The 27,455-nt window shown below is 46.1% G+C and overlaps 1 protein-coding gene across 20 annotated transcripts in view; it reads left to right on the top strand.

Moving 5' to 3' along the window:
• Camta1 (calmodulin binding transcription activator 1) overlaps positions 1 to 27,455 on the top strand; it is an 862,623-nt gene that overhangs the window by 101,994 nt on the left and 733,174 nt on the right. For 4 of the 20 annotated variants that reach the window (XR_013049495.1, XR_013049498.1, XR_013049497.1 and 1 more), the window contains one exon: positions 2,991 to 4,690. The exons of 12 other annotated variants lie outside the window; for them this stretch is intronic. Coding sequence is in view for 1 of the 8 variants with exons in the window: in XM_076565719.1 (XP_076421834.1) it covers positions 2,991 to 3,008 (18 nt within the window). In the remaining 7 variants the exon portion in view is untranslated. Of the gene's footprint in view, positions 1 to 2,241; positions 2,287 to 2,990; positions 4,691 to 27,455 lie in introns of those variants that run through there. 4 more of the 20 variants (XR_013049496.1, XR_013049494.1, XR_013049499.1 and 1 more) reach the window with 4 other exon arrangements.

Raw genomic sequence — 27,455 nt, 5'->3', positions numbered from 1 at the left:
TCTTCTCAACCACACAGTGAGTAGCAGAACATCTCTCATGAAGGACTGTCTGAGGCTATCTTTGAGTTGTGTAGTCCAGTCCAGCAGACCATGTAGCTGCCTTGGGCCCTTTCTGGAAAGCACCACTATTTGCTGGCTTAAGGAGACAGGGTGGAAGCAGGCAGCCTAATAAGGCAAGAGCTGAAAGTGGTTTAGACAGATGTCGTCAGGAGTGATTGGGTGTGGGGTGTTTTTCAGCAAGCGCTGATACATGGGATTCTCATGAGGTTGATATCATTGCTGGGCACAGAGAAACCGGAAGAATCTGGTTCCCTGAACTGGAAAAACTATGGGAATGGCAGGCTAGGGAGGGGAGGAAGGAGAGCACCCGGGTTGTGTTTTTGGACACATTGGCCTTTAAGATGTCTGCTGTAGGTGTTGGATACAAAGTCATGTGTCAGTCTAACTCGGAGAGGCCTAGGCTAGAGCTAGACATGGGAGCAGTATTAGCATTTTAATATTGCCCAGAAATGATGAGACCGTAGAGAGGGGAGTCCTACAGGGAGAAAACATGGGTGGAGAGGTCTGAGCATGGAGCCCAGGGCCACCCAGTGTTAAGGAGAAGGAGGGAGAGTGGAGAAGCAAGTGGAGAAGGCACCCAAGGGGACAGGCCTTAGAAGCAGTGTGCTCACCTGTCAGATTCTGCTAAGCATCAAGCAGGACGCCACTAGGGAGTCACTGGTGGCAGTGGAGCTTGTGTGGCTCGTCAAGAGCTGGAGGGAAACTCCAGTACCAGCAGCTTTGGATGAAAGTAAGAGGCTAGAAAGTTAGAGTTCTGTTTTCAGGAGCCACGTACAGGCCAGGCCAGGACTGGAGTAGGACTGGCTGTTGTCAGTGAGTTAGTTCAGTGAAGGAGCAGAATGGTGTATAAAGAGCTCACATGGCCATGGACTATGTGAGGTGTGCCAGGCAGAGAGCCGAAAAGGAATTCTTGGTTCAGGAATTAAGAAGTAGGAGCCTGGGATTGCTGGAGTTAGGTGGTACTCAGAGTGGAAGTGCTTGAAGCTGGAACTCTGGAGGGGTGATTGTACCCACGTAGACCTAGGGCAGACTGTCTAGCAGCAGTGGCAAGGGAGCTGGTTTTGAAAGGTCAGAATGAAATGAGCCTTACTAGATTGCACTCTTTCACCTGGTATATTGTGAACATACATGAACATGTACCACAAAGGTTGTCAGGATACAGTGCTGTTTGGGGTACAGTCTTTGAAGTTGGTGTGTATTGTGTACTTCGTGCACACCTTACTCCAGTAGGGTCACATTTCAGGTGCCCAGGAAGTTCATGGCCACCACACTGGTCAGCGAAGCTCTGCAGATGACCATGAAGTGCAGTCCAGCTTCAAGGGACAGAGAAACCTGGGTTCATGAAGAGCTGGCTGGGTGGCTGAATATATTAGCTTCTTCCAGGTTGTGAGGCTCTAGAGCCAGGTGTTTTAGTGGTCCTTTTTAAGCTGCCGTGGGGTGAGTGTGAGCATTTAGATCTAAGGGCTGCTCTTCCTCACTAAAGTCCAGGGTTGGAGCAGGAGTTCTCAGTAATTCTAGAAGCATAGGCCATCGTTTCTGTAGGATCTTCCTCACATGGCAGCGTTCTGATGCCCTCTGTCTCCTTTCATTCAGGCAAGGAGTAGCTAATAAAGGTGTTGCCCCTGTGAATGTTTCAGACAGTTCTTGTCTTTATTTCCATGTATCTTTAGATGCTGATCTTTATTTTGGCGTAATCCTCAAATCCTTCAGATTCTGTTAGTAATACTTAGCTCAACAATCTTGAAGGTGTTTGAATCCCCACAGAAGCCGACTTTGAGTAGCTTCAGGGCATTTCTGTGTGATACAGACAGCAGTGTGCACACTCTCCTGCCCTCCCTGGTCCCCTTGACAAAGCCCAAGCCAGCGATTGCCATGCAGCTTAACTATATATAGTTCATATCTGCTCATGCACAGACGAGTGTTTGTAGATATGTATGCTGGCTTTGACCATATTGAATCTTTGAAGATTAATAAAACTCAATTCAATCTAGAAACTTATTTTTTAGCCTTAAAGACTGGGGAAAGGTAAGGTAGTTTGCAGGGGTAGAGAGGAACACTGGCTCACTTCTGCCATTCTCTCTTTTCATGCAGATTATTAATGCAAACTTAGTCCGAGTCCCAAGAGAAAGCTGGATGGTGCCCTAAGTTTACTTTAGGGTCCCTTTTGTTTTTTCTCTACAGTAGTAAGATTAACCAGGAATTCCTGTCAAGATCATCTGAGCATAGGTATTTATAAAGAGCCCATTTTGAGCCCTGTGTGTTGTGGTTTTTTTTTTTTTTTTTTTTTTTTTTTAAATAACAACTGGTATCAAAAGTGGAGGGCTCCAACTGGTCTGTAGCCTGTCAGAGCCCAGGCTGTCAGTTGAGAACTTTTTTTTTCCTTTCTTCTTTTCCCCCTAAATGTATTCTTGCATTTAAAAGCGGGGGGGGGGGGGGGGGGGGGGGGGGCTCGGAGCTCAAGAACCTTGTTTTACAAACAATGAAATTTATTCCTATGTAAGCTTTCTCAGACGCCTTATCCTATTGAGAGCATCTGAGGAGAAGGGCGTGGGTACCAAGAGCAGCCACCTCCTCAGACTCCAGCTGGGATTCCCTTCTCATAAACCCTTTTCTTGGGCTTTGTTCAGTACAGTTGACTCCAGTTCACTGTTCTCACAGGTGTGGCACCCCTGTGTCTATGTGAGAGCCCTTGGCACAGTGTATTGTCACAATCTCTTTCACGATTGAGTTAGGAGCTCTCTGGGGGCTGGTGCTAGGCCTCCTTATTTCGATGCCTAGAGTCCATCCTCGCACTAGCATGTGGTGTGAGTGAATGAATCAGGGTGGGTGGCGGGAGAAGAAGTGCTGGTGGGGTAAGGTACACTCAGGTTAAAAGGGTAAACTTAACTGTTTGGAGAAGAGAAGAATAAATGCTGTTTTTGTTTATGCAGGTCTTAAAATTTTGGTAGCAGAAAGCAAAGGTGCAGAGAGCAATGGAAACAAGTCAGAAGCTGCTGTCTGATTCCAGAGATGTCCACAATTTATGACATGTGATTTGTGTTGAAATCTTCAATTTATCCTGAAACCTCAAATTGCTAATTTAGTACAATAACACCTGGGGAAATAGGTCATGAGGACTGCAGACAGACCTGCAGAAGGCCACAGATCCTCTTTACAATGTAACCTATTGCTGTCACACTCTAGACCTATGAAGTGCTGAGCATAGCCTGGTGCTCTGGGCCTTTTACTCCCCCTCAAACCCTGAACTACAGTCCCATTTGCATTGTGCTAATCTGAGGGCTGGGAGGTAGTCCGGCAACTTCCACTCCCCTGTGTGACTTGTAAGCCAAGTGGTCCTGCTGCCCGCCTGCCCCTCCTCCTGCCCACTGCAGCTCCTGAGAGAGGGAGGTAGAGACTTCTGAAGCTTCCCTTCTGCAACTTTGTCCTTTGGGGAAGTTTCAGGGCCTTGATGGAAGTCACTAGCAGCTTGTTAAGATCTTATATTGATTAGGAAGTGTCCTTGACTTACAGCCCTCAGCATCCCTTTGAAGTACTCTTACTTTTCTAACCTGGGAAACTGGCCTGTGGTGACCAGTTAGAAGTGCTGGAGTTGAGGCAGCCTTCTCAGTGCTTTGTGCCACAGACAGACTCCAGCAAGGCAGCCTCTCCAAGTATTGTCTGTTCTATCAATATGTACTTAGACACATTAATCCGAATTAGAGAACTGATTGTACCTAATGGCTCCCCTGGGATGCCATGTCAGAAAAAAACAAAAACTGAAGGAGTATGTTGAATATGCGGAGTAAGTAAAAAAAAAAAGATTGTAAAATTAGTGTTAATTGAGCTTGGACCTTGATCATCTTTGTGCTTTCAATTTTTAATTTGACTCTTTAAAACAGTTAGTTCTTCCTCTCAAAGATAGAGCCTAATAAAAGTTATACTGTAACATTGCCAAAAAGACATTTAAACAGGACCCAATTTTGAATTATCTTAGAGAAATAGGTTATGTGTGGGGTAGACACATGTACAAATACACATTCATAAGTGTGTTTAAAATACATTGTAGTTGTCCTTTATCCACATGTTTTCTCTTTCTGCCTCTGGAAGTGGGGCACATTTTCTTCAGTTAAAAACAGAAATAGAAGCGACGGTCTTGACCCATTTTACACCTGTTTATTTCAGGCTCTCACCACACACTTGTTCATGGGCGCAGCAAGAAGAGGGACCCACAGAGCTGGAGCCGTGAGGGCTGACACATTGGGAGGAAGCTGGCAGAGCACATAGGGAGAGCTTTCCATCCTGCCAGCTCTGTATCTGCTTCAAGACAGTTCTATTAGTGAATTAATTGTACTTTAAACCCCAAGTTTATATAGTTGAATGTTACTAGAAATGACATAGATTCATCCAGAGTGACTGAAAGAGTACAGCTGCCACTTACCTCTGGGGAGTAGCCTGCAATATGTGTTCCCTGGTTCTAGTGTTCTTTTTGTCCCAGCAAACTTCCCATTCACCCAGCAATGACCTGTTTGTGTTGATTATTGCCTCCCAAAAGAATGGAAGCTCCATGAGAGCAGGGCCTCTGTGTTGTCTCCTCTGTCTCCAGCACATAGGGCAGCCTGGCCTGGCATATCAATAAATGCTATTCAGTGAACTAGTGGGTCACTGGTGTTGCGTCCTTTCTCAGCCTTCTCCTTTGACTTGCTGTTTATGTACTTTATGTATTTGTGTATACCTTTCAAAATTATAACATAAATAGGAAGTTTTGTTTTGCAGCTAGTTCAGCAAGATACAAGAAGCCAGAGCATCCAAGATTGTGGGATTATGAATTTTTGAGCCACTTTGTTGTGTTATCCATGCCACCTGAGTAGCAATAGGCAGGGGGATGTGAGTCACTTCCCTGACATGTTGTAGCATCACCACTGCTGAGGAGAGTCTGGGAAGAGACTCAACACACAAGAAGGTAGAAATGAGGTAGATACCCTGAATCGTCTCCTCAGGATTTGGTGATGAAAGGCGTTGACTGCATTCGGTCCAGTCCAGATGCTGTCTAGAGTGAGCAGGCATTGACTAGGACACTTGGAGCTGGATGGAGCTAACAAGAGGCTTTGGACATTTCAGCCCTCAATGGACCACACACGCTTAGCTGCCTCATGAGAATTTAGGACTTAATAATCTCAAAACTGGCTTAGTCTGTGCTCTCTGTGATATTCACATGTCACCCAGAGCACCCAGGGGCAGTTATTAAGCATGCATGGCCGGATGTGGAGAGTAACAGCAGAAGTCCTGACCCAGAAGCCTTCTTTATCCTTTTGTGTATTGGCAGAGGTCACAGTACCCGATATTACTCCTACCAACCTTGAGTTTTTGTTCTTGAACAAAGACCCAAGGGGACAGTCTCCTGTGAAGTGGGCCGTTCTCAAGGTGAGTTTGTCTATAGCATTGGCTTGTGATGAATAGTCTGCAGAAATAAAATTTCTCCAGGTGTAGAGTATCTGTCAGGTTTTGTTCATTTCATTGTAAACTTTACTTATTACACACAGGAGGAGTCAACTAAAACCATGACAAAGAACCAATTTACCTGAGTTTTATTTCACTTTGGAAGTATCCAGTACCTGTGCTCAAACCACACTCAGTTCTTTTTAAGTAAAGCAAAGGCCAGACCTTTCTGTGCCATACAGCAAACCAAGAGACTAAAGCCTTTGGTAGTGTGGTGCTGTTTGCACTAGACAAGTCACTGAGTTATTTTGAATGCAACCTTTTCTTCCTGTGGAAGTGTAAGACGAGTCAATTTTGAGGCGAGAATGTAATTGCAGAAAGTGGTTAATGAGGCAGAGCTCACAGACCCCTACTTAGAATTGTGTGGGTGAATAAATCCTGGTAGAGGGTATAGATGTAAGGAAAATTCTTGGTTGCAGTCAAGAAATGCAAGGTTGAACTTTTCTTTTTCACTAAAATAGAATTTTAGAACCTCTCGGGATAAGTTGTATTTTAAATAATTTAATTTGCTTAGAACAGCAACCCAGGGCATAGTGAATACAACTACATGCTCTTTATTCTTGAAGGGTTGAAGTATAAACAAAATCATGTTTTAATCCTGCTTAATAAAGTGCACTATAATTTTGTTATGGGCAATATCTCCTTTCTAGTTCATCACAGAATGTTTTCTCAAGTTAAGAAACCCACTCATTTCTCTTGATTGGTGCTCCTGTTGTTTGCATGTGGAAGAAGCTGCAAGCGCCTGACAAGGGTACAGCTCTCATGGGCCATGGAAGAGCAGTTATTCATGCATTTTGAAATGTCTTCATCAGTCTGAAGATCACATTGACTTACTGTTTACATGTGCTGATCCTGTGTGTGTGTGTGTGTGTGTTGTGTGTGAGTACCTTTAAGTTTTGTGGGATTCAGTGAAACTTCTGATGATTGTTTAAAGTCACTGTTAAAATTGCATACTTAGCACTTCATTCAAAATCTAGCTCTCAGTGTTCCTGCTATTTAAATGATATGCCATATGCTTTTGAAGAGTGAGTCCGTGAGTTAGTGCCCTCTGCTGGTACACAGAGGACATCAGGCAGAGATGGACTCTGACCCAAGAGCCCTGGGCTAGCTCTGTAAAGAGCCACTGCCTTATGATTAGTTGTTGAGTCATCTTTTCCTTCTGAGTTTGAAGGTCCCCAGGTGCAGATTTATACCCACTTGCAGTTTGCCATCTTATATTTGGTGCCTGCTAGTTTCCTACCACTAAGCCTGGCCATGGAGTTGACTTAGCAGTGGTCTCACTAAAGTTGAGAGTGATGCTCTGCATAAGGAATGAACGTTTGAGATGTTGGCATTCAGATTTCTCAGGATGCATCCTCACCCTGTCTCTCCAGAATGGACATTGCTGTCAATTCCTGGGGTAAGGAAAGGCCTCCTGCTAGCTTTGGGCGACTTACAGGCATTGCTTGGCCCAGGCTTGGTGGGTTGGTCTTACTTGTCCCTCTGGTATTCTCTGGAGCCAGCTTTTTCACTGAGGTCCCCTGGCCAGATTCCGTTACTCTGGATTTCAGCATCAGGCAGAGGAGACACTACATCTGTCTTCAGCTCTGCATGGCCACAGGTCTGGGGAAGTGGCTCTGCCTTGTGTGGGTCTGTCAGTGAAATAGGGAGGTTAGACTGTGTCTCAAACCTGGAAGAGAACACCTTGGAGGATGATGCTAAGGGGTGAACTCAAGGGCCAAACAGATGAACTTTCCTAGATTGCTGCTAAAGGCATATTTCTTCACTGAACAGCAAGTCCTGCCCTTGGTACTCAAAAGACCAAAAAACAAAACAAAAAACCCAACTCTCATTTTTGGGCTAACTTTGTATTTGACAGCAAAGTTCCAAAGATAGGACTGAGTTTACATATAATTGGTAAGCCCTTTGATACCATTGGGTTTTTTTTATATGTGTTCCCTTTATATCGCTTCATGTGGGTCAGATTTGGTTTAGTTGCCCACTTAGCACTTTGCTAAATAGTTGCCTCTGGTCCTTGAGTTCCACTGTAGACCTGGCACTTGTCCCGAAGCCACCTTCAGTTTTGACCTCATGCCATGTCTCCGGCTATTTGATGTTAGAAACATTTTCTGCGATTTTCCGGCATCCTAATGCCTAAGTATTTTTCCTATTGGTACAGTTAACTGATATGTGCAACCTAAGGAGAGACAGGGTGGTCCGTGGCATCGTGTTTCAGCTCTGCATTTTCAAAGTCTCATAGCTACTTCTCATACACTTAAATTGAAGGCAATGTACATGTTTTCAAAATGAGTAATCCGCAAATGTTTCTTTAGAAGAGTAAAATCAGTTCAAACCCTTTCCTTTTAATGAACATCTAAATCCACAGTCTGCCAGCTAGTTTTAATACATGTATGGAAATACATGGAAACTCTTTGCAGTTCACATACTTTAGGTTTAAGAAAGTGACATGACATGTCACTTGGCTTCTTCATGCTGAGGATGAGCAGGGAGAGCTTTGTCCTTTTTTCATGAACAAGATGATGTAAGATCAAGGGTTGACCTGGTTGAGGGAGGGCCACAGAGCACAGACCCTGGTCCCTGTCATTCCGCAAGCAGCTCAGCATCCCCAGCCCATGGCTCCTGCAGCTATGCCTTTGAAAAGGCTGCTGTCCCCTTTACATTGATGAGACTCCTGGTGACCTTAGGCTGGTTATTGTAAGATGAATTGCTAAACCGTTTTATTAATAAAAAGCCAACAACAAACCCGGAACCAGATACTGGGGTGAACACTGGAAGATCAGAGAAACAAAACAAGCCACAGCTAACCTCGCCTCACCAACTACTCAGCTGATCTTGTTTCCTCAGGCTGAAAGCCTCAGAGTCCTCACCTGAATGGATCTCAGCTGCTCTGCTGCTAAAAGCCTCTAGTTCCTGGTCCTCATGCTTTAAGAGCTCAAGTTCCTGTTTCCTCAAACGTTATATAACTTTCTGTGTCTTGCCATGTTACTTCCTGGGATTAAAGGTCTGTGTCCTTCCCGAGCAAAGACATGAGATCTTAAGTGCTGGGATTAAAGGTGTGTGCCACCACGCCTGGCTCTGTTCCCAGTGTGGCCTTGAATTCACAAAGATCCAAACGGATCTCTGCCTTCCGAATGCTAGGATTAAAGGTGTATGCTACCACTGCCTGATCTCTATGTTTAATATAGTGGCTATTCTGTTCTCTGACCCCAGATAAGTTTATTGGATTGCACAAAATGTCAACCACAGGTTATGAATAATTCTTTGATGACTAGTAGACAGTTTCCTTATTCTATATCTTCATTAACTATTATGAAGTTGACATTGTTAGGACTGAGTTGGCAAACCCCACCACCCCATGTCTTCAGAAGAAACTAGGGAGTCAGACAGCGTGTACTCATTTGTGCTTTGGGCAGTGATGGCTGTGTTGCTTGCATCAGGACCATGGTGGTGTCTGGGGTAATGGGCTGCTTCTATGATGGTGTAATTACTCTGTGATCCCTGGGTTGCATGAGATAAACCTTGTCAGTAGAGATGTGCAACATACAAGTGTTTTTGTTGTTGGTTTTTGTTTTTTGTTTTTTTGGTTTTGTTTTTTTAATAAGTGCCACTGAGCTATTTGAAAGAAATGTGATAAGGGCCAGTCCTTGAGAGGCTAGGAGAACTTCTTACGGAAACACTGGGATGCAGATGGAAACAGTAGAGCATCTCCAGAGAGAAAGTTTGCATGTATGATGGAGGCAGCCATGCTTTAGTAAATTATAATGCCCTACCCATTCCTGTCCTATGAAAATTAAATATTGTTGTCACATGTCTTGCTCTTCTTTACTTTTGGTTGATGTCCATTTCTAAGAACATCACAGCTCAGAAGAGTCCCCTGTACTGATGGTTGTGGAAATAACAGATATTAGGCTGTCAAGTCTCAATTCACCACTTCGGTGAGTTTGGGGTCTGTTGCTTTTCTGTTGTGCTCTTTGGAGATGTAGCTCCAGCTAGTGTTCCAGTTACTGTGTAACTGAGGACAGTTTAATTCCTGCTCCTCCTGCCTTCACTTCCTGAGTGCCACCACGCCTGGCCCTGTTGCTTTGCTTGCTTGCTTGCTTATTTATTTTGAGACAGTGTCATTCTATATACCTATGGCGAGGCTGGAATTTGACATGTAGACCAAGCCTTGAACTCAGTGATCCACCTGCCTCTACTTCCAGAGTGCTGGGATTAAAGGTATACACCACAAAGGCCTACTTTTCTTTTTAGTCAGTAGCAAAGGTGGCTCGATCTACAAAGACAAATGAGTGGATTGAGATGTTTTGATCCTTTGAAAGCCTAACAGCCTCATTAAAGCTGAAAATGTGTCTGGAGTGTTGTCTTTTGTAGTCTCACACCCATGAAGTTCTGGAGAGCTGTCCAGAGTCAATTCCCGGAGGCTGTCCTTACAATTTCTGATGTTTGTTGTGCAGATCTTGGTTGTTGATTTGCTTGCCCTCTTCAGCTGTAGCGCTTTTAGGAAATTACAGGACATGGAACAGTCTGGCTGGAGTGAAGAGGATAGACTTTGAACTCTGTAATCTCATCAACAGGGGACAGTGTCAGGCTGGTAGAATCAGGGTGCAGATGTTACTGTCATGTGCATTCCTGGGGGAGTTTTACATTACAGTGATATATTTTCCTCCTGAGGTCATGGTGAAAGGCAACAGTGCTTGGCTTCCTTTGGATAGTGAGCTTTCCTGTTCACCATTTGAGAAACTTTACACTTCCCTTTCTCTTGTGTTGGACTCTGAAGCCTACTGATCCTAACTAGAAGAGACATTATGATTTCAGTTTGTATAAAAAAAAATCCAAGCCATCAGGCCTACTCCCTGACTAGTGAAATGCCCAGTTATCTAAATACTGAAACCACAGGTTTCTCTAAGGTACTTGTTTGCATTCTGTCTCCTTTCCCACCATGGAGAGACCAGAAAGTAAACAGAGACTCTAGTTGGAAAAGAAGATCTGAGCCGCCTGGTGCCTTGTGGCAAAGACAATTAGGCAAACAAAGCTGGGTTGATTGCTTGTGTGAAGGTTGGTGGGACATAGGATTGAGCCTGCCTTTTCATTACCCGTGACTACCCTGCACTGGCAGAGTCCTTTAAAGTAGGTTTTGCATTTTAAGTTCAGTTTTGAGAGCCAGCTATTCACTGTGCAAGCTGAGTTGCTGGGAAGTTTGTTTTAAAGATGTGAGCACCCTCTATTTCAGTGAACCTAGTAAAAATAGCATGGAATAAAATTTAATTATGCTGTACTGAATATTTCATGTGGAATTAAGGGGCAAAAGCTGCCTTTAAAAAGCATTAGGTTTGGGAAAAAGAAAGGCTTTGTGGGTTCTTTGGAAGATGCTATAATTTAAAGATTTGCTCAAATGTATTTTCCTCCTTTTTGAGGAGTTTAAAGAAAGCCATCCTTCCTTTCCTAAGTTGATTCCTTCTCCAATGTCAGCACTGCCTGGCAGTCAGTGTGCTTCTATGGTGCTGATCCGATGGCCGCTTACTGTCAAATGTAAAATAGTTTGTTTTTTAATCCTCTGATTTAGACATTTAATAGAAAGCAAATGTTTGGCTTGCTTTGGTTTCTGCTGAACCTGTATTTAAACCCACAAACAGTTTGAATAAAGTGAAGGCACCACTGGACTAGCTATTTTAAACATCTCAGGATGTAAGAATGCTAAATGGGGTTCCCTTTTAAAAATAGAAATGGCTGCTTGCATTTACATAATTACTGCTAACTAGCACAACATTTTAAACAGTGACAAACTCAAGCTAGAGAAAGTACCTGCTTTAAAAAGCCTGGTGAGAGGAAGCTAAAGTTGTTTTGTGAGCACTGCTGGTGGAGGGGTTCAGAGCCAGGCTCTTGACTAAGGCAGGGAATGGTGGGAGGAGAGGGTGGCATGGCAGGGTCTGGTAGTGTGTGTGTGATGCACTTGAGTCTGCATTTTGCTGTTCTAGTAGCCAGTGTTAAAAGCTGTGGAGAGCTGAAGTCGGTGTTGATGAAAAGAGCATGGAAGAGTATGATGATGAAGAGTAAGGTGGGCTGGAGCATACTGTAATCCCAGCACTGGGGAGACTGAGTCAGGGAGAGTGCTAATTGGAAACCAGCCTGGGTTATGTATGCTCTGTCTCCTAGAACATAAGTGGCTTATAGAAACTCACTAGTTAAAGCCAGAACTCTTGAGTAGCCCTGATTTTGCCTTTCTCCATCTCAAACATCTGATCTATCTGTTGGTTCTTTTATTTACTTCTTACATGGATCAGATTCTACATCTCCACTTGGGACCAGGCCTCCTTCTCTTCCTTTAGACAGCTGTTCCCATTTCCTACTTGGACTTTCTGCCTCAATTGCCTCCCCGTGCAGCAGTCATGGTGTCTATCCAGAATTGAGAGTAGCAGTCATTTACATGGAGTACCTTTGGCTTGCCTTGTCATTCTCCCATCATTTGCTCGCTCTGCCTTCTAGTTACCAAGGCTGCCCAAACCTGGAACACATCAGACAAGTTCTATTAGGAACTTTCTGTTTTGTCTACCTGGGACACTTTCCCATCAACCCTCCCCCTTTTGTGTGTGCTGGCGCCTTTGTACCAGCCAGAGCTCATTCCAAGGATAGTCTCCTTGGACCTGATGATCCTTACATATGCAGTCTACATCATTCATATGATTGTTTTGTTTTCTCTGTAGCATTTATAAGTCAAGAAATTGTCTCCGTATTTCAGCCCTTGTCTCCCCACCGCACCAGCTCTCAGGTCTGCCCCCTCCACTGTGTACCAAGCAATCAAGTAAGTGCCTTGAGTGAACACATAGGCATTGAACAAGTGGATATAGGAGAGGAGCTTGTGTGGGAGGAGACTGCCATCTGGTACAGATTGCTCCTCACAGGGCATCCTGATGCCCTCAGGGGACATGTCTCTTGCTCATGTGGAAGCTCTACACCCCCCCACCCCACCCCCTACCCCCACCCCCCGTGGGATGGAGAGCTAACGTGGTTTCTGTCCACAGTATGAACTTGCTAGGTTAGCTTCCTGGCCCCCGGAAGCTAGCATGGCCTGTCGCTACAGGGCCACTTCTGAGAGAAGCAGATGTCATTTCTGCTGAGTATGATAAAGACCCTTTCCAGGTTCAGCAGTCACTCTGTGGCTTGGAAACAGATCTGTTGAGATACAAGTATTTCTATAAATCTAAACCTCAGCTAGCAGCATTTGGCTTCCTTGGTTTCTCTCCTGACTACCTGTCTTAGGATTTCTGTTGCTGTGAAGAGACACCATGACCACAGCAACTCTTCTAAAGGAAAACATTTAATTGAGGTGGTGGCTTACAGTTTCAGAGGTTTAATTCATTATGGCGGGGAACATGGTGCTGTGCAGGCAGATGTGGTGGTGGCTATATCTTGATCAGAAGGCAACAGGAAGTGGACTGTGGTACTAGACATGGGTTGGGCATATATGAGACTTCAAAAGCCCACTCCCACAGTGACACACTTCCTCCAACAAGGCAATAACTACTCCAACAAAGCCACACTTCCTAATAGTGCTGCTCCCTATGAGCTTAAGGGGGTCAATTACATTCCAAGTACCACACTACCAGATCTGGGGAGAAAATATGGACAGCTGTTGATACTTAGAAAAGTGAGGGTGCTCTTATAGCTAGTTGGACCTTTTGCACAAAATTTCCTTAGGTAAGAAAAGAATTACATTTCCAACTCAGTCTTGGAATACCATGCCTCTCCAAATTGTTGAAACACTGACTGGTCTTGAACATGCTAGTTGGGGACTGGTTTGTGGAACTCAGGGAACCTGTCTGCTGAACAAACGCTCCCCTGTGTGACTTTCCATTGGTGACTTTGCCACTATCTTTATCAGAGTGTTTTTTGCAGTGGTTGGGTTGTACAAATGGAGACAGTGACTTCTCAGTTAATTTTTGATGAAATGGACTTTTTCTTTTGAACTGAGACTCAGGGATTAAGCCTTGGAACAGAAGGACTTGGGTTGCTTTTAATGGAGTGTCAGTTTATTAGACTAGTTTACCAAGAGTTTCTCCTGTTTGACTGGATCCTAATGCCACGGAGGTATAGGTGCCTTAATTACCTGGTTGTGTAACTACCCAACTGGGAACCAGGTTGGACTTGGAATGAACAAGGTGGGAATGAAGCAACTGGCCTTTTTCTTCCCACTCTGGGTGCTATGTACGCCAGCGGAGGGACTAGATGAGGCTGTTGACCACTCACTGTTTGCAGGGTCTTTATGGAAGAGCAGCTGCACGTGGTTTACTGGGTAGATGTGATTAAGATCAGCAAGGGATGGGGAGGAGAGTTTGGGTCCATTGACCTCTGGTATCCTAGTTGCTAGTGAATCTCCTCTTACTGGGAAAGCTGTCACTGCATGCCATCCAATTCTGTCACTTTGGAATGGACCTCTCTTTGGTGGTGTCTGAAGTTAATGAGGTGGCTTAGTTTAACAGACTGTAGTAACCATATTCTTGTGCATGCTGGCTGCTGCTGGTCAGTGATCCTGGGATGGAATTCTACTTGACTTTCTTACATACATCCTTAGAGTCTAGTGTGTACAGTAAATTTGATACTGTCTGACGAACAGTAGTTATTTAAATGTTTGGAAGTCATCACTTCCAAGTCCTCTGATCAGTCCTGAGGAAATGATGTGCTGCTTATATTTGATGGGCTTTGAATGTTGGCCATGGGAAGTTCCCACTCACCATCGTCTGTAGATGTAACCAACTGTCTTATTAAATAAGAAACACAGAAACAATGTAAAAGAGAGAGCCGAGAAGTCAGAGCTCAGAGCTAAAATCTCACCCTTCCTCCTGCTGTCCCAGCTTCGCGAAAAGAGAGCTACTTCCTGTCGGTTCGTTTTTTTTATAGTATGTTGTTCTGCCTTCTCATTGGTTGTAAACCCAAACACATGACTGCCTCGTCACTGTCTGAATGTACAGCCCCCTAGGTCTTAAAGGCATATGTCTCTAATGCTGACTGTATCCCTGAACACACAGAGATCTTATGGGATTAAAGGCGTGTGCCACCACCGCCACACTCTTGCTATGGCTCTAATAGCTCTGACTCCCAGACAACTTTATTTATTAACATACAATCAAAATAATAATTCAGTACAATTAGATTACCACCACAATCGTCTCTTTTCCCAGCCTTAGAAGAGCTTCCTATCCACACAAGGCCCAGGTTCTTCTAACCTTTCTTTTCATGGCTAAGGTACTCACAGGGATGTCTGGATGACTACTAGCCTGTAATTCGTCTCATCTTTGAAGTGACATGTTTAGAGGAGTCTAAAAACACCTGCAACTTGTGACATTGTAACCTTAAGTGAGCAGGGATTCCAGAGGCTTGTTTCCTAAAATTGGTTGAGGAGATTAAATACTTATTAAACTTCTTGTATGCCTTGATTGAGAGAGCCAATCACCATGCTCGTTAACAAGGTCCGTCTGCTACCATTCCTCTGGTTGTACTGGTTGTTGTCCTTGCAGGCAGACAGGTTGAAGTTCAGGAGGTGGCAGGTGGTGGGATTGGCTTAGGATTGGCATGTAGTTGGCCTCTGAAGATGGTACAGATGGCTTTCTGGGGGCTGTTCAGGAAAGGTACTAGGAAGGGCTTTTCCCAGCTGTGTCTCAGTGGGGTCACTGTAATTTTCACAGGCTTAGCTTGGCTGGCTTAATAGCCTGATTTCTAGACATACCTATGGCCTCTTGTCATGTAGACCTCCCAGGAGCCCCTTGGTTAATGCAAAGCCATAGCCTGTCTTTTTCAACATAGTTTTTTTAAACATAGAAATGGGTGATGTCAGCCCAGCACCGAGGCACTCCAACTGTCCTCTTTCTCTGTGTCCACAGGCTTATGTGGAAACTCAGGTATGTCTAGGCTCCATGAGGTCATCTGAACTTGGCTGTGCACCATTATAGACATGTACCCAGCTTGCTATCGATGTTGAATGCATGTGGATGATAAATATTCACCAAGGCCCCATGATAGTTGAGGCACACTCCAGCCAGTGTGTGCTGGGGCTGTAGGGTTTCCTGATGGATGGCGCCTATTCTGGGAAGCAGCTTATTGTCTCACGTGAACAGGCCTTCTAAAATAAATGACTGCTTTCTTAATGTTTTGAATCATTTTCCTCAGCACATGTTTTGTTGCTGTGGTTTGAAAGCTTGCCAAATACATGCTTTTGCACAACTCCCTGCAGGGCTGGGTCTGCAGTCAGTGCAAACAGTGATTTAAGGTTGAGCATAATTGGGAACTCGGCAATCACTTGCCTTGAGTTTGATTGAATGGCAGTGGAGTGCTCGAGACTTTCTCCTCTGTTAAAAGTTACATACATATAAGATGTGCACTTGAGATAGAGCTCCACTGCCTTATAGTAAAGACATCAGTTTCTAAGGCACCAGGTAAAAACACAAGCATGGTCAGTAGTGACGGCTTCCATAATGGAGGCTATAATGAACTTTGAACAAGTCCTTGCAGATGCCTCTACAGATGAAGCTGAGGACCATAGTCAGTTCATGTAATGCAGGATGGACAAAAACAGTCACATGCAGAAATACATTTTAAGCCTATGTTTTATTTGATCTGTCGTCTTGTTTCTCCATATGTCAGTCATTGTACCAGAAACTTGGTGTATGTAGTGTGGCCTTTTGCTAAACAAGGGCCTTTATTTATTTTTTTTTCCTTTATGAACACTGCTGTGTGTTGGTTGGTTGGTTGGTTATTTGGTTGTCTGTAGTTGAGACCTTTCATGTCGGTCTGTTGGTGGGGGAAAAGGTGTTAACAGCTCCCTCTTTGGAACTCTTGAAAGGATGAAATGCAGAGTTCTCTGCAAATTCACGTGTTGAGCCCCCACGTCTGTTTCTAGACTGAGATCCTGTTACTGCAACTGCAGAGCAATGCTGGGAGGGGTATTGGGGTGGAACACATCTCCTCCTCACTGTTGACTGTACACACTGTGTCTATAGCTGTTACCTGTGTGAGGTGACAGGTTCCCATCAGCACCACAAGAGAGTGCACCTCTAATAGACAGTGGAAGCTCTGAAGTCTGGATTTTGTCAACCTAGGCAATCAGAGTGAGCTTTTTTCCCTCCTGTACACATTCTAATTGTTGAAAACAACCCATGGTTTGAAGTTTCAGAGAGTTAATATAGCTCCAAAATTTAACCTTTATTTGCAAAAACTATAATTATGAAAAACTATGCAATTTATCCAAAGAAAGCAAAAAAAAAATCACCTATGTTAATATTTGATTTTGACAGGGTGTATGTCAACTGAGATGAAGATTTGAAACCAGTATTGCTTATAGTAGCATCCTGTACTTCAAACACTTTAAAGAAAATGTGTTTGACTGTGACCTCTGCACTGGATGCTACCTCAGAGAGAACTTTGACATCTGAGTCAAAGGGAAACACTGTGTCACATGAATTTAGTGTCATTCTCTTCAAAATTTAGCTGGCTGATTGTGAAGTTTATATGGAAACAGAGAGGACCTAGGAAAACCAAGTTAATTTTGAAAATAGAGCTAGAAGATTCATTTGCCTGGTTTCCAGACTTGTAAACATCTCTAGCAATCAAGACAGTGGTATTGCAGAAGAGTAGACATGGAGATCAATGGGACAGATTTGAGAGTCCAAGAATTGACTTGGTCAATTATCTTTGACAGGTGCAAAGGCAGTTCAGTGAAGGAACCTCTAACTAACCATATCCCTGGATACCCACATGTAAAAAGAGGACACCTGGTCTCCACCCTAGACTGTGCATGTTATTCAAGATGGGCTGTAGACATAAATTTATGTTGTAGAGTTGTGACACTTGAAAAAAAAACAAACATTTGTGCGATGGGTTAGGAAGGGGATCTGCTACACTCTGTAAAAAGTCAATGTTTTTGAAAAGACAGGATCATGGTATCCAGGGCACGAGGAGCCTGAGCAGAGAATGTGTTTCATAGGATAGCATGTGTAATGCCCAAAGAACTCTTAGACCTCAGTAATACAAAGTGCCAGTATTAAAACAGGCCAGAGATTGGAATAGACATGTAAAGATACACAGAGTAGATGAAAGGTGTTCACTAAAATTGGTCACCAGGGAAATTAAATACCACAATGATGTGATACCAGTTCACATTGTTTTCGAACCAAAACAAATAGGAAATCTGGTAGTGGCTGGTGAAGATTCAGAGCACCCAAAACTCAGCTTGCTTCTGGAAATGAATTCACAAACCCACAGCACCTTGAAATCAAACCTGGCTCTGTTTTGTTTTTAAATAAGTCTATATGTTAAGAAAATATAATAAATCAGTGTTTATCATATGACCTAGCAGTCCTGATTCAAAGTACTTACCTAAGAGAATGAGATGCTGTGTTGGAACAAATGCTTTTATGAATGTTTTCAGTGTTGTTTTTTTTTTTTTTGTTTGTTTGTTTTTTTTTGTTTTGTTTTGTTTTTTTGGTTTTTTTCGAGACAGGGTTTCTCTGTGTAGCTTTTCGCCTTTCCTGGAACTTGCTTTGGAGACCAGGCTGGCCTCGAACTCACAGAGATCCGCCTGCCTCTGCCTCCTGAGTGCTGGGATTAAAGGCGTGCGCCACCAACGCCCCACTTCAGTGGTTCTTATCATCTCCAGATCCAAAAGCAACCCAGATGTCATCAACAGGAGAGTGGATAGACAGCAGTGAAAGGAATAAGATAACATGGATGACTCTCTAATAACTTAGGTTTAGGAAAAAGAAACCAGAACCACAAGGCTTTTGATGTGATGTTCTGTAAGGATAAACTAGGAAAGGAGGCAGGCTGCTGAGGACTGGGGTGGAATTCCCTACTGCAAAGGCACAGGAGCTGTGGGATGATAGAAGTCTCGAGTGGCCGTGGGTACATGTTTCTGTGTTTTGTTATGTGTAGCCATGAGTAGATGGAACAGGGATTATATAAAGGAAGATTCTCAAATAGTAAGTGTGGGGAAGTGGGAGGATGTGGGAACTCGGGCTCGGTGAAAGTACAGTGACTGACTGTCTACCAGGGTGTCTGCAGTGAGGCTGCTGGCAGGTGCTGCTGAGATAGGTGAGCACAGGCTGCATCCTGTGCATTATGAAGCATGGCCTTGAGCCTGGAGAGATGCTCAGTAGCTCTGAGCACTTCTACTTTTCCAGAGTTACATTCCCAGAACTCACACCAGGTGGCTCACAACCACCTGTAACTCTAATTCTAGGGGACCCAACACCCTTTTTTCCACAGCCATCTGCACACTGGGCACACACAGATACACATACATAAAAATGAGAAGCAAGCCGGGCTCTGGTGGTGCATGCCTTTAATCCTAGCACTTGGGAGACAGAGGCAGGTGGATCTCTATGAGTTCGAGGCCCGCCTGGGCTACAGAGTGAGTTCCAGGAAAAGTGCAAAGCTACACAGAGAAACCCTGTCTCGAGAGAGAGACAGAGAGAGGAGCAAAACTATGGTCTCTTTGAATTTTTACATTATTTTCCCCTGAAATTAAACATCTGTACTATGGCCCAGCAATTCTTCTGTTAAGTATTTACCTTAGAGAAATGAATATGAAAGTTCCCTCAAAGTACTTGGACAATAATGCTTATATGAAACCCTGAACTGGAAACAACCCATGTATCTATCAACTGGCAAGAAATACAATGGACTACTACCAACTGATACCTATAGAGACAGAATTCAGAAATGAGAAGTGCTTACTTGGTGCATCTAGGATACAAAAGCCAAGGAAACCTGCCAGTAGTGACCACAAGTAGGGAGAGGTGACTAGAAAAACAGTTTTCTGTGGTATCCTGGATGTGCTGAATTCCAGTTGACTGGTAAGTACACAGTGTGACCAGGTATGGATTTGTGCCTCTTACAGTGTGTTAGTTATACCTTGCATATCAGTGGCTAACATTGTGTTCATTTGTATTCCAAGTTCTGTTAGCCATCTATTTTCTTGGCCACTGTTGGATTGCTCTTCTGTACCTTAGGTTCTGGGTAGAACATGTTGTTGGTCTCATCCTGTGTTCTGCTGAGGCAAGAGTAAACATGTCAGCTGTTGATTGGGCCCAAGGCTTTGGAGCCTTAAGGATCTGCCTGTGTTTTCCAATTGCCATCTGTAGAACCCTAGTATTGGAAAGAACTGGGGGACTTTCCATGTGCGCAGCCATAGAGCAGGCTCTGAAGAGCCAGGCAGCTGCGGTTCAGATGCACACTGGTAAGGATGGCTGTGGATGGTGATGGAAGGAGACCCTTGGCCCATCCTTCTATAAATCCCACTGTTCTTGCTTTGGTCTGTCTGTGCATTTCTTGAGGGTGGTGCCATCCATCATTTGTAGACGACTCCCAACGTACCTGCAGTGTACCCAGCTCCTGAATTCAGACTGCCTTGTCTAGACAGTCCTGACCGTTGCTCGTCCCCCCCTTTGCTCACACTGTGGCTGGTCTCGGTGTGTGTGAAATTCCTCCCAAACTTGGCCCTAGGTTTCCCTGCTGCTTTCCTTATCCTTTCCCTAACTGTAAGAGGAAAGCTGCCTTCCTGCTCTATTGAACAGAACTTCCTTTGGGGATTCACTAAGAACTTTTTTTTTCTGGACAGGGTTTTAGTGTATCAGGCCAACTGGCCTCACACTCCTTCTTCCTCTGCCTCAGCGGCAAGGGCTTCATTTGCAGGGGTGTGCCACTATACCTGGCTCTGCTGGGAGCTCTCAATTACTAAACCATGGTCTGGTTTCTTCCTCTGTCGTCTTCTGGAATGTTTGTAGCATTTGCTGATGCTTGCTGTCCTTTTCTTCGAAGGATTTTTGTCACCTCCTTTCAGGGAACTACCCTCCTGCCCATCTCCTGGCCAGCCTTCCCTCTTGGCCTTCTCTCTGAGCTGCCTTCCCTTCTGGTGGAGCACATTTCCATTTACCTGGAGATGGCACCCACCTCTTTGTTCTTATCCTTACATATCATTTGCTTGTATTTCACATTATGCTTCCAAAGCCAAAGCCACCAACTTCATGCTAAGGATTCAGGGTCCTTGGCAGCACTGAGTGCTCTTTAGGGCAGGTGAATGGGCATCAGCTTCTCCAGTGAACCCTATCCCCATTCTGCTCTGACCTTGCTGCACCTGGGTAAGGGAGTCCAGGCAAGCCTCACTATTCTGTGTCCCCTGGCATAGTGCATGATTCCCTGGGGATGGTACCTGCATCTCTCACTTGCATCTCCTGGGGCCTTACACCTATACTTGATAGAGGTTTGGAGGCTGGTGGTGCCACCACTTTCTCATTGGTCTTGAGTCTCTTACACTAACTGGATGTCCCCAAGGCCAGTCTGTTAGAATGCCTAGCCACCGGAGTCCAATGCATACCTGCAATTGTGAGCCTCTATATTGCCCAAAATACACTCTGGTGAGCCAGGAAAGGCCACTGCTTGGCCTGCAGGCTTTCCATTGGCAGTGAGAAGATGGGGGCGGGGGGGGGGGCTTTCCTTGCAGGTCTGATAATCCTGCCAATGAGGTATCCCAAGATGCTCTTCTAAGCAAAGAGGGGGAGAAGAAAAATGGGAACAGCGCCCTGTCAAAAGACTCTGGAGGACAGAACTGCCAGTCTCCTAAAAGGGAATCTTCTGTGCTCTATGCCTTGGCTGAGCCTGAGGTACTGATGCCACTTGGAGGGGCAGAGGTGACTTGAGGCGTATCTGTGCCCTGTCCTCTGGTAGGGCAGTTAGCAGCAGCCTTTCCTCCAACCTTAAACAGCCGGAGAAAAGGTGGTATTTTAGATGGTTCCACTCCATTGCCATAGCAAGTGAGGGTGGCCGGAGGCATGCCAGGGGCCTTGGCCGTGGGAGCCTGCAGCTGGGCATTCTTAATTGATGCCTTTAATACTTGCTGTCTACGCAGCAGAAAGCACAGTGAGATTGTTTCCGAGGCAGATCAGAGCAGCATGAGTTTGGAAGTTGGCTCCAGAATTTGTGCTTCTTTCCCCATTCTGTGGCTGTTACTTCAATGTGTTATTTTATTTAATTTCCCTCCCCCTCACCTTCGAGTGCAGCAGTCTTCTCCCTGAAGGGAATGAGAGGAAGGTGCTAAATGAAATATTCTCATACAGTTATTATTTGCCTGGGGCCAGTTTGAGTTTCTTGAGTAAATCAAAATATGCATTTTAGCTCAGTCTAAAACCTTGCTGCCTGAGCCCTGTGGGCAGCAGAGGAGTGATGCTGACCGGTCAGAGAGGTGCAAGCTGCTGCAGCGTGCTCTGTGACAGCCCCTGCCTTTCTCTTGAGGGACCCTAGGATATGAAGAGGAAACTGTCCACCTTCCAGGTAGCCACCGCTGTGAACATCTGTGTTTTGTCTGTTTGCTTTTTAAACTCCCGTGTGTGGTTTCCACCATGTCCTTGAGTTGGGGAACAGTGAGAGTTACAGGGCATCCTCGAGCCAGGTAGCAGTGTCGACGCTTGCTGTCTGCTGAGTCGCCAGGTATCTGGGCTCTGGGATGGATGGTGGGATGCAGTCCCTGACCTCAGGGAACTCTAGCATGAGGGGCGGGGGGCAGATGAAATTGCAGCCTCAGCACCGCCCTCTACAGTGCCCTCTCCTGCCCCACAACCTCTCACATTTCTGGAAGGGGTGAGGATGAGTCGTTGCAGTTTGGTGCAGGCCTGCATCCGAGTGGGGTGTGCTGTGGGTTGTTTAAAGTGAAGGTGGTTCAGGAGCTCTGAGCATGGCCAGATCACATGCACCAACTATGACCTTCAGTGAGCCAGAGCACCTGACAGGACTGCCTGAGACTCTTGCTTGACAGTGAGTTTGCTGTCCCCTGGACTGATTGTCCCTTCCTGGTGAGACATGCAGCCTTTATGAGGTGAGAAGCATGTCCTGGGCTAGCACACCTGAGGAGTAAGAGCATCTACCCCTGGCCAGGGAAGAGTGCCCTCAGTCACACCAGAACTGTTACAGATGTAATCCAAGGACTAGCCTGGCCTTAGCAGCCCTTTCTGGGAGCAAGCACGGTCCTCAAACCTCCTGTAGCTTTCTGGGACACTAGTAGGCTTGTGGCCTCCCCTTCCTCATGTCTTCCCTCCTTTCCCTTGCTTCCTGGATCATAGTAGCTACCTGCTTTCCCTGCATAGACCTGTTAGTGCCCATCAGTGCTCAAGGTATACAGCCAGCCAGGGCTCACCTACTCACAACACCCAGTTCTAGAACCCAGAGGCCCTTTTTTTTTTTTTTCGTGCGCGTTGGGGGGAGGGGGGGGAGACAGATTCTCTTTGTGTAGCTCTGGCTGTCCCTGAACTCAATCTCTAGACCAGGCTGGCCTAGAACTCACAGAGCTCTGCTTGCCTCTGCCTCCTGAGCTCTGGGATTAAAGGTGTTCATCACCACTGCCAGGCATCAGAAGGCACCTCTTTAAAGATGCTGTTCAAATGATGAGCTTGCTCTCCCCAGAAGAGGTTTTCATGTCACAGGGTTCTGGTTTGATGAAGTACAGCCCTCCATTATTTTACATTCTTGGAATGTAGAGTTGGGAAGGTGGAGAACTCTGGTTAACCTTGGGCAGAGCTTCAGTGTGAGGTGTGAGCTCCAGACTAGAGCAGGGTGCAGACAGCTGGGAGTCTGTGGATGTCTGGCTGTCTCCTCTTCCTGCTGCTCTGGGGCAGTTTCTTGGGCTTGGAGTTGTCAGGGGAGTACAGTATTAATTGGGCCAGATTCCGATGTCTTTAACATCACACGAACATTGAGGACCCATTGCTGGAACTGCACAGTCAATTTAAATTTAATGAAAGGCATCAAGTCCACAAGTAATGCAGTGAAATCCAACAATATCACAAGCACCCTGGCCATTTCACATCCTAATCCTTCTTTGCTTTGCCGTGGAGGCAGGTGTGACTAAATGATCTCACTTACACAGTCTCTTCTCAGGAAAAACAAGGCCTTCCTGGCCTCCGAGAGAAGACTGTGCTGTGGTCATCTGCAGTGGTGGTTGTGGGCTGGATAGTCTCAGGGACTTTAACAACTTAGATGAAAGGGCAGGCAAAGTGGCCAATACTCTGTAGTGTTTAGATAGGTTATATTTGAATTCATTCAAAATATTCCCGGAAAGCTAATTTGTCTTCTTACCCAGCTATACTTGCAAACAAAACCTCTCTAGTGTCTAGGCAAAAACACCCCGAAGCACTCGGCTGCTAGGTGCTGGGACTGGCACTGACAGTGGTTGTAATCTGGGGAATTCCATCTTGGGCTGGTGGGCCTGGGCTTCTAACAAGGGTGCAGTTCCTTGGTGCTTGGGGTCTGTACCCGGAGAGGGGCACTAGGGAAGACCCAGGCAGATAGGTCCAGCTCAGGGCAGAATTCCACTGACAGGCTGTGGAGTAGCCCGGCTTGGACTGGAAGCTCCAAGGAGCTGCTGTGGCTGTGGCCTCTGCTTGTCACCATTTTTGTCCCCACGCCCAGGCTCACAAACGCAAGGCCTTGCCCATGCTGCCACTGAGTCAGAGCCCTAAACGTGCCTGCCAGTTTGCACTGTGACTCTAAATGGAGCCCTTGGGTACAGCAGGCCCCGGTGGCCCCGGTACAGGGAGGCCTATGCTTGTCTACAGCCTTGGGCTGACTGTGTGGCCTAGCAATATCTGTGTGTAGAAGAACACCCTGCACGAACTTTCCAGGCCTCACCTGTTTTTTTGTTTTTTTTCCACGTTCAACTTCCAGGAGGGGTGGGGGTGGTTGATGGATGGCCTCTCCCTAGAACATTGACCTAAAGCCAAGGAAAGGTTACTCCTAGTATCTTGGCTCCCTCTGGTCAGCCTATACCAACTCCAGAGCCGCCCACAGTGCTCTGTTTCCTGTTCCTGGAGCTCGGCTGGCTTGTCAATGCTCTCCTGGAACTCAGAGCTGTGCCTTCCCGTCTTTGCTGGTCTGGGGTCAAACAAAGCCCTTGCTGCCCTCCTGGAGCTGAGGTGGTGTTACCTGCCGGGCTCTGTCTGGCTGTTGCACAGAGATCCAAGGGGGTCCTTGTTAGTCTGCCTTCTGCCAGGCCATAATTAGAGTTCATGATCCAGATGCGCCCAGTGTTGCTCCGGGCTTTCTGTGTAGATGCGGCTGGTTGAAGAGAAAGCCTTCACCTGAGGACTAGTAGAGCTGTAGAGTAACTGTTTCTGCTGGGCTACAGCAGCTGTGCTAACCCAATACACCCCTATCAGTCCAGTCCATTGACATTCCTCATGGGGCTGGGGGAGGACCGCTATGAATACTCTACCTCCCCTACGGTTTAAGAGGTCAGGAACAGACCAGCTGGGACTTCTTGCTGTGTGGTGCAGCTTGGACATTGTACAGGGGACTTCCCAGTGGCGGAGACGTCATCCAAGCTCCTGTGAATAAACCTACTTGGATTGGAACAGGACCCTTGAGGTTTGGTGCCCTCTCTCCCTAGGAAAAGTCATAGCAAGTTCCTCTTTTTTTCCCCTTGCCTATGCCTGGGCTCCTCTACCTCCTGTGGGGTGCGTGCAGTTGCCCAGGAGGCCCAGGACCTCTAGGAGGTTCACTTTAGCAAGGCTGGAATGGAACTTTGTGGGGTTCGCTCGCTGCATGGATACTTCTGGTGCCTTCAAAGCTCCTAAGGCAAGACCAGCTGAAGACGTTTCCTTTGTTCTTGTTTGTGATAGGGGATGCTAGCCTTGTTTACAGAGTGGGAAATTCTGACAGAACTTTATGTGCCCTTGAACTACTGAGGAGTTGTCCTCTACACCTTGAATCCCCGAGTGTCCCTGTTGAGGAAGGTCACTGTGTCCTTGAAGCCCGTCTTGTACCATATCTGTTTATAGGGCACAGTCAACAGTGTCAGGGAGCCACACTGAATATTTAATGAGGAAATACTTTGAAGACTGAGGTGTGTGTTCCTGTGACCTAACAGATCTTTATGTGGGAGTTCTGGTGTCTGGGCCTGGTCCCTATGCCCCAGAACCGTATCACCAAGCTTCAGCCCCTCAGAACCTTCTGCCGGGAGGTGCTTTGATCATAACCACTCAACAGTGAGGAAACTGAAGTGGCAGATGAGGCATGGACCTGTAGGGGAGTGCATGTCCCCACTGCTGTCCTCTAGGTTGTCATCCTAAATCACACTACATCTGCTAATGAGGAGACAAGGTGTTACCTTCCATTTGGAGCAGCTGCATTAATTACACCCTCTCAGACATCCCCTGTGCCTACCATTCCTGGCCAGCTTCCTGAGTTTTAAATTAATAGACCAAGTTAGAGGGAATTGGGGAGGGTGTCCCTGGAGGGCTGGTGCCCTCTGTTCCTTGGACAGCCGGGGAGAGGACTTAGGCTTAGAACTGGAGTATTGTGGGTAGACTGCAGGCTGGCTCTCGGGCATGCTGGGAGGAGGCCACTCCTGTGAAGAGGCCGTCTGAGCCTGAGAGGCACTGCCTGCTCTTGCCTCTGTGCTGGGCCCTGTGGGGGAGGAGGAACCACCTCTTTTCTGCCTGCTGATAACTGTCATGAGTACCTCTGTGCCTTAGGCTGTCTTTGTAAAGTATCTCTCAAGAGAGGTAAAGTAGCTTGGATTACTGGAGTCCTGACCCTTACACCAGACCCTTGCAGCATAGAAGAAGAAACCCCATGGCCACCATGCTTGCAGAGCTCATCTGGAAAAATGGACTGTTGGTAGGCACCTCCCTAACTACCTGCAGGGCTGCAGTGAGGCACAGGTTAACACCTCAAGTCAGTTGCCTTAGGTGTCCTTGTTGAAGGTCTGCAGGCTGCCTGCTGTGTGTCTGGCAAGCACATGCCCTGCCCTGCCCTCTGTGTGCACAATCAATATTTGCTGAGCAAATGAATGTGACAGTGCTCTACACAAGTGATAGCTAAGGACACTCCCTGTGTCTTCTGCATCCTGACTTCTCTGCCCTATGCTTCCCTTCAGACTCTAATGGGAGGGGCTGGAGTTGATCTCATGGCCAGATTTTAGGATCCCCTAATTTACTGGTGCTCTACTATCACATGTCTGGAGGGTGAGCTCAACTTAAGAAGCCTAAAAGGGGGCCAGGCGGTGGTGGTGTATGCCTTTAATCCCAGCACTTGGGAGGCAGAGCAAGGCAGATTTCTGTGAGTTTGAGGCCCACCTGGGCTACAGAGTGAGTTCCAGGAAAGGTGCAAAGCTACACAGAGAAACCCTATCTGGAAAAACAGACGAAGAAGAAGAAGAGGAGGAGGAGGAGGAGGAGGAGGAGGAGGAGGAGGAGGAGGAGGAGGAGGAGGAGGAGGAGGAGGAGGAGAAGAAGAAGAAGAAGAAGAAGAAGAAGAAGAAGAAGAAGAAGAAGAAGAAGAAGAAGAAGAAGAAGAAGAAGAAGAAGAAGAAGCAGCAGCCTAAAAAGGGCCTTCATTCTCCTCTAGCTCAGCATCCCAGATTAGCAGGGTTCCTAGGGCCCTCCCTGGGAACCCTTACATGCTGGAGCTCATTGGCTTGAGCAGCCATAACTCTAAAGGTCAAGTCCTGTCTGACTGGCTGCTTCAGGGTGCTTGGCAGGCCAGTGAGGTGAGCAGTAGGTGGCATCCCCCCTTTGTCCTCCCAGAAAGAGATATTCTTCCCAAGAAGTCATAAGTGTGAAGATGTGTGTTGTGTTGCTAATGGAACACTAATGAAATATTAACATTCCCCCTCTGCTGTCAGTGTCCCAGGGCCACTCTGTTCTCTCAATTTTATTCTGTCTTTACATCAAGAGCTCCAGATGCTAACACTTCTTTGCACTTTCTAGATAACCTTGGTGTTTCTGATGCCATAGTAGAGAACTTGGATAGTTTGCATGTGGTAACTGTCCAGTGAGGGGAGAAGCTTTGTCCCTTTGTTGGGGTGGCATTTTGGATGACATTCTTGGAGACCTGTTCTTGGGCTGGCACCTACTGGATGCCTTAGGCCCCACTCCCAGCAG

The sequence above is a fragment of the Peromyscus maniculatus genome, chromosome 2 (genome assembly GCF_049852395.1).
Source record: "Peromyscus maniculatus bairdii isolate BWxNUB_F1_BW_parent chromosome 2, HU_Pman_BW_mat_3.1, whole genome shotgun sequence".
NCBI classification, from domain to species: Eukaryota; Metazoa; Chordata; class Mammalia; order Rodentia; family Cricetidae; genus Peromyscus; species Peromyscus maniculatus.
The sequence above is the reverse complement of the archived record's forward strand: the minus strand, read 5'-3'. Positions and strand labels throughout refer to the sequence as shown.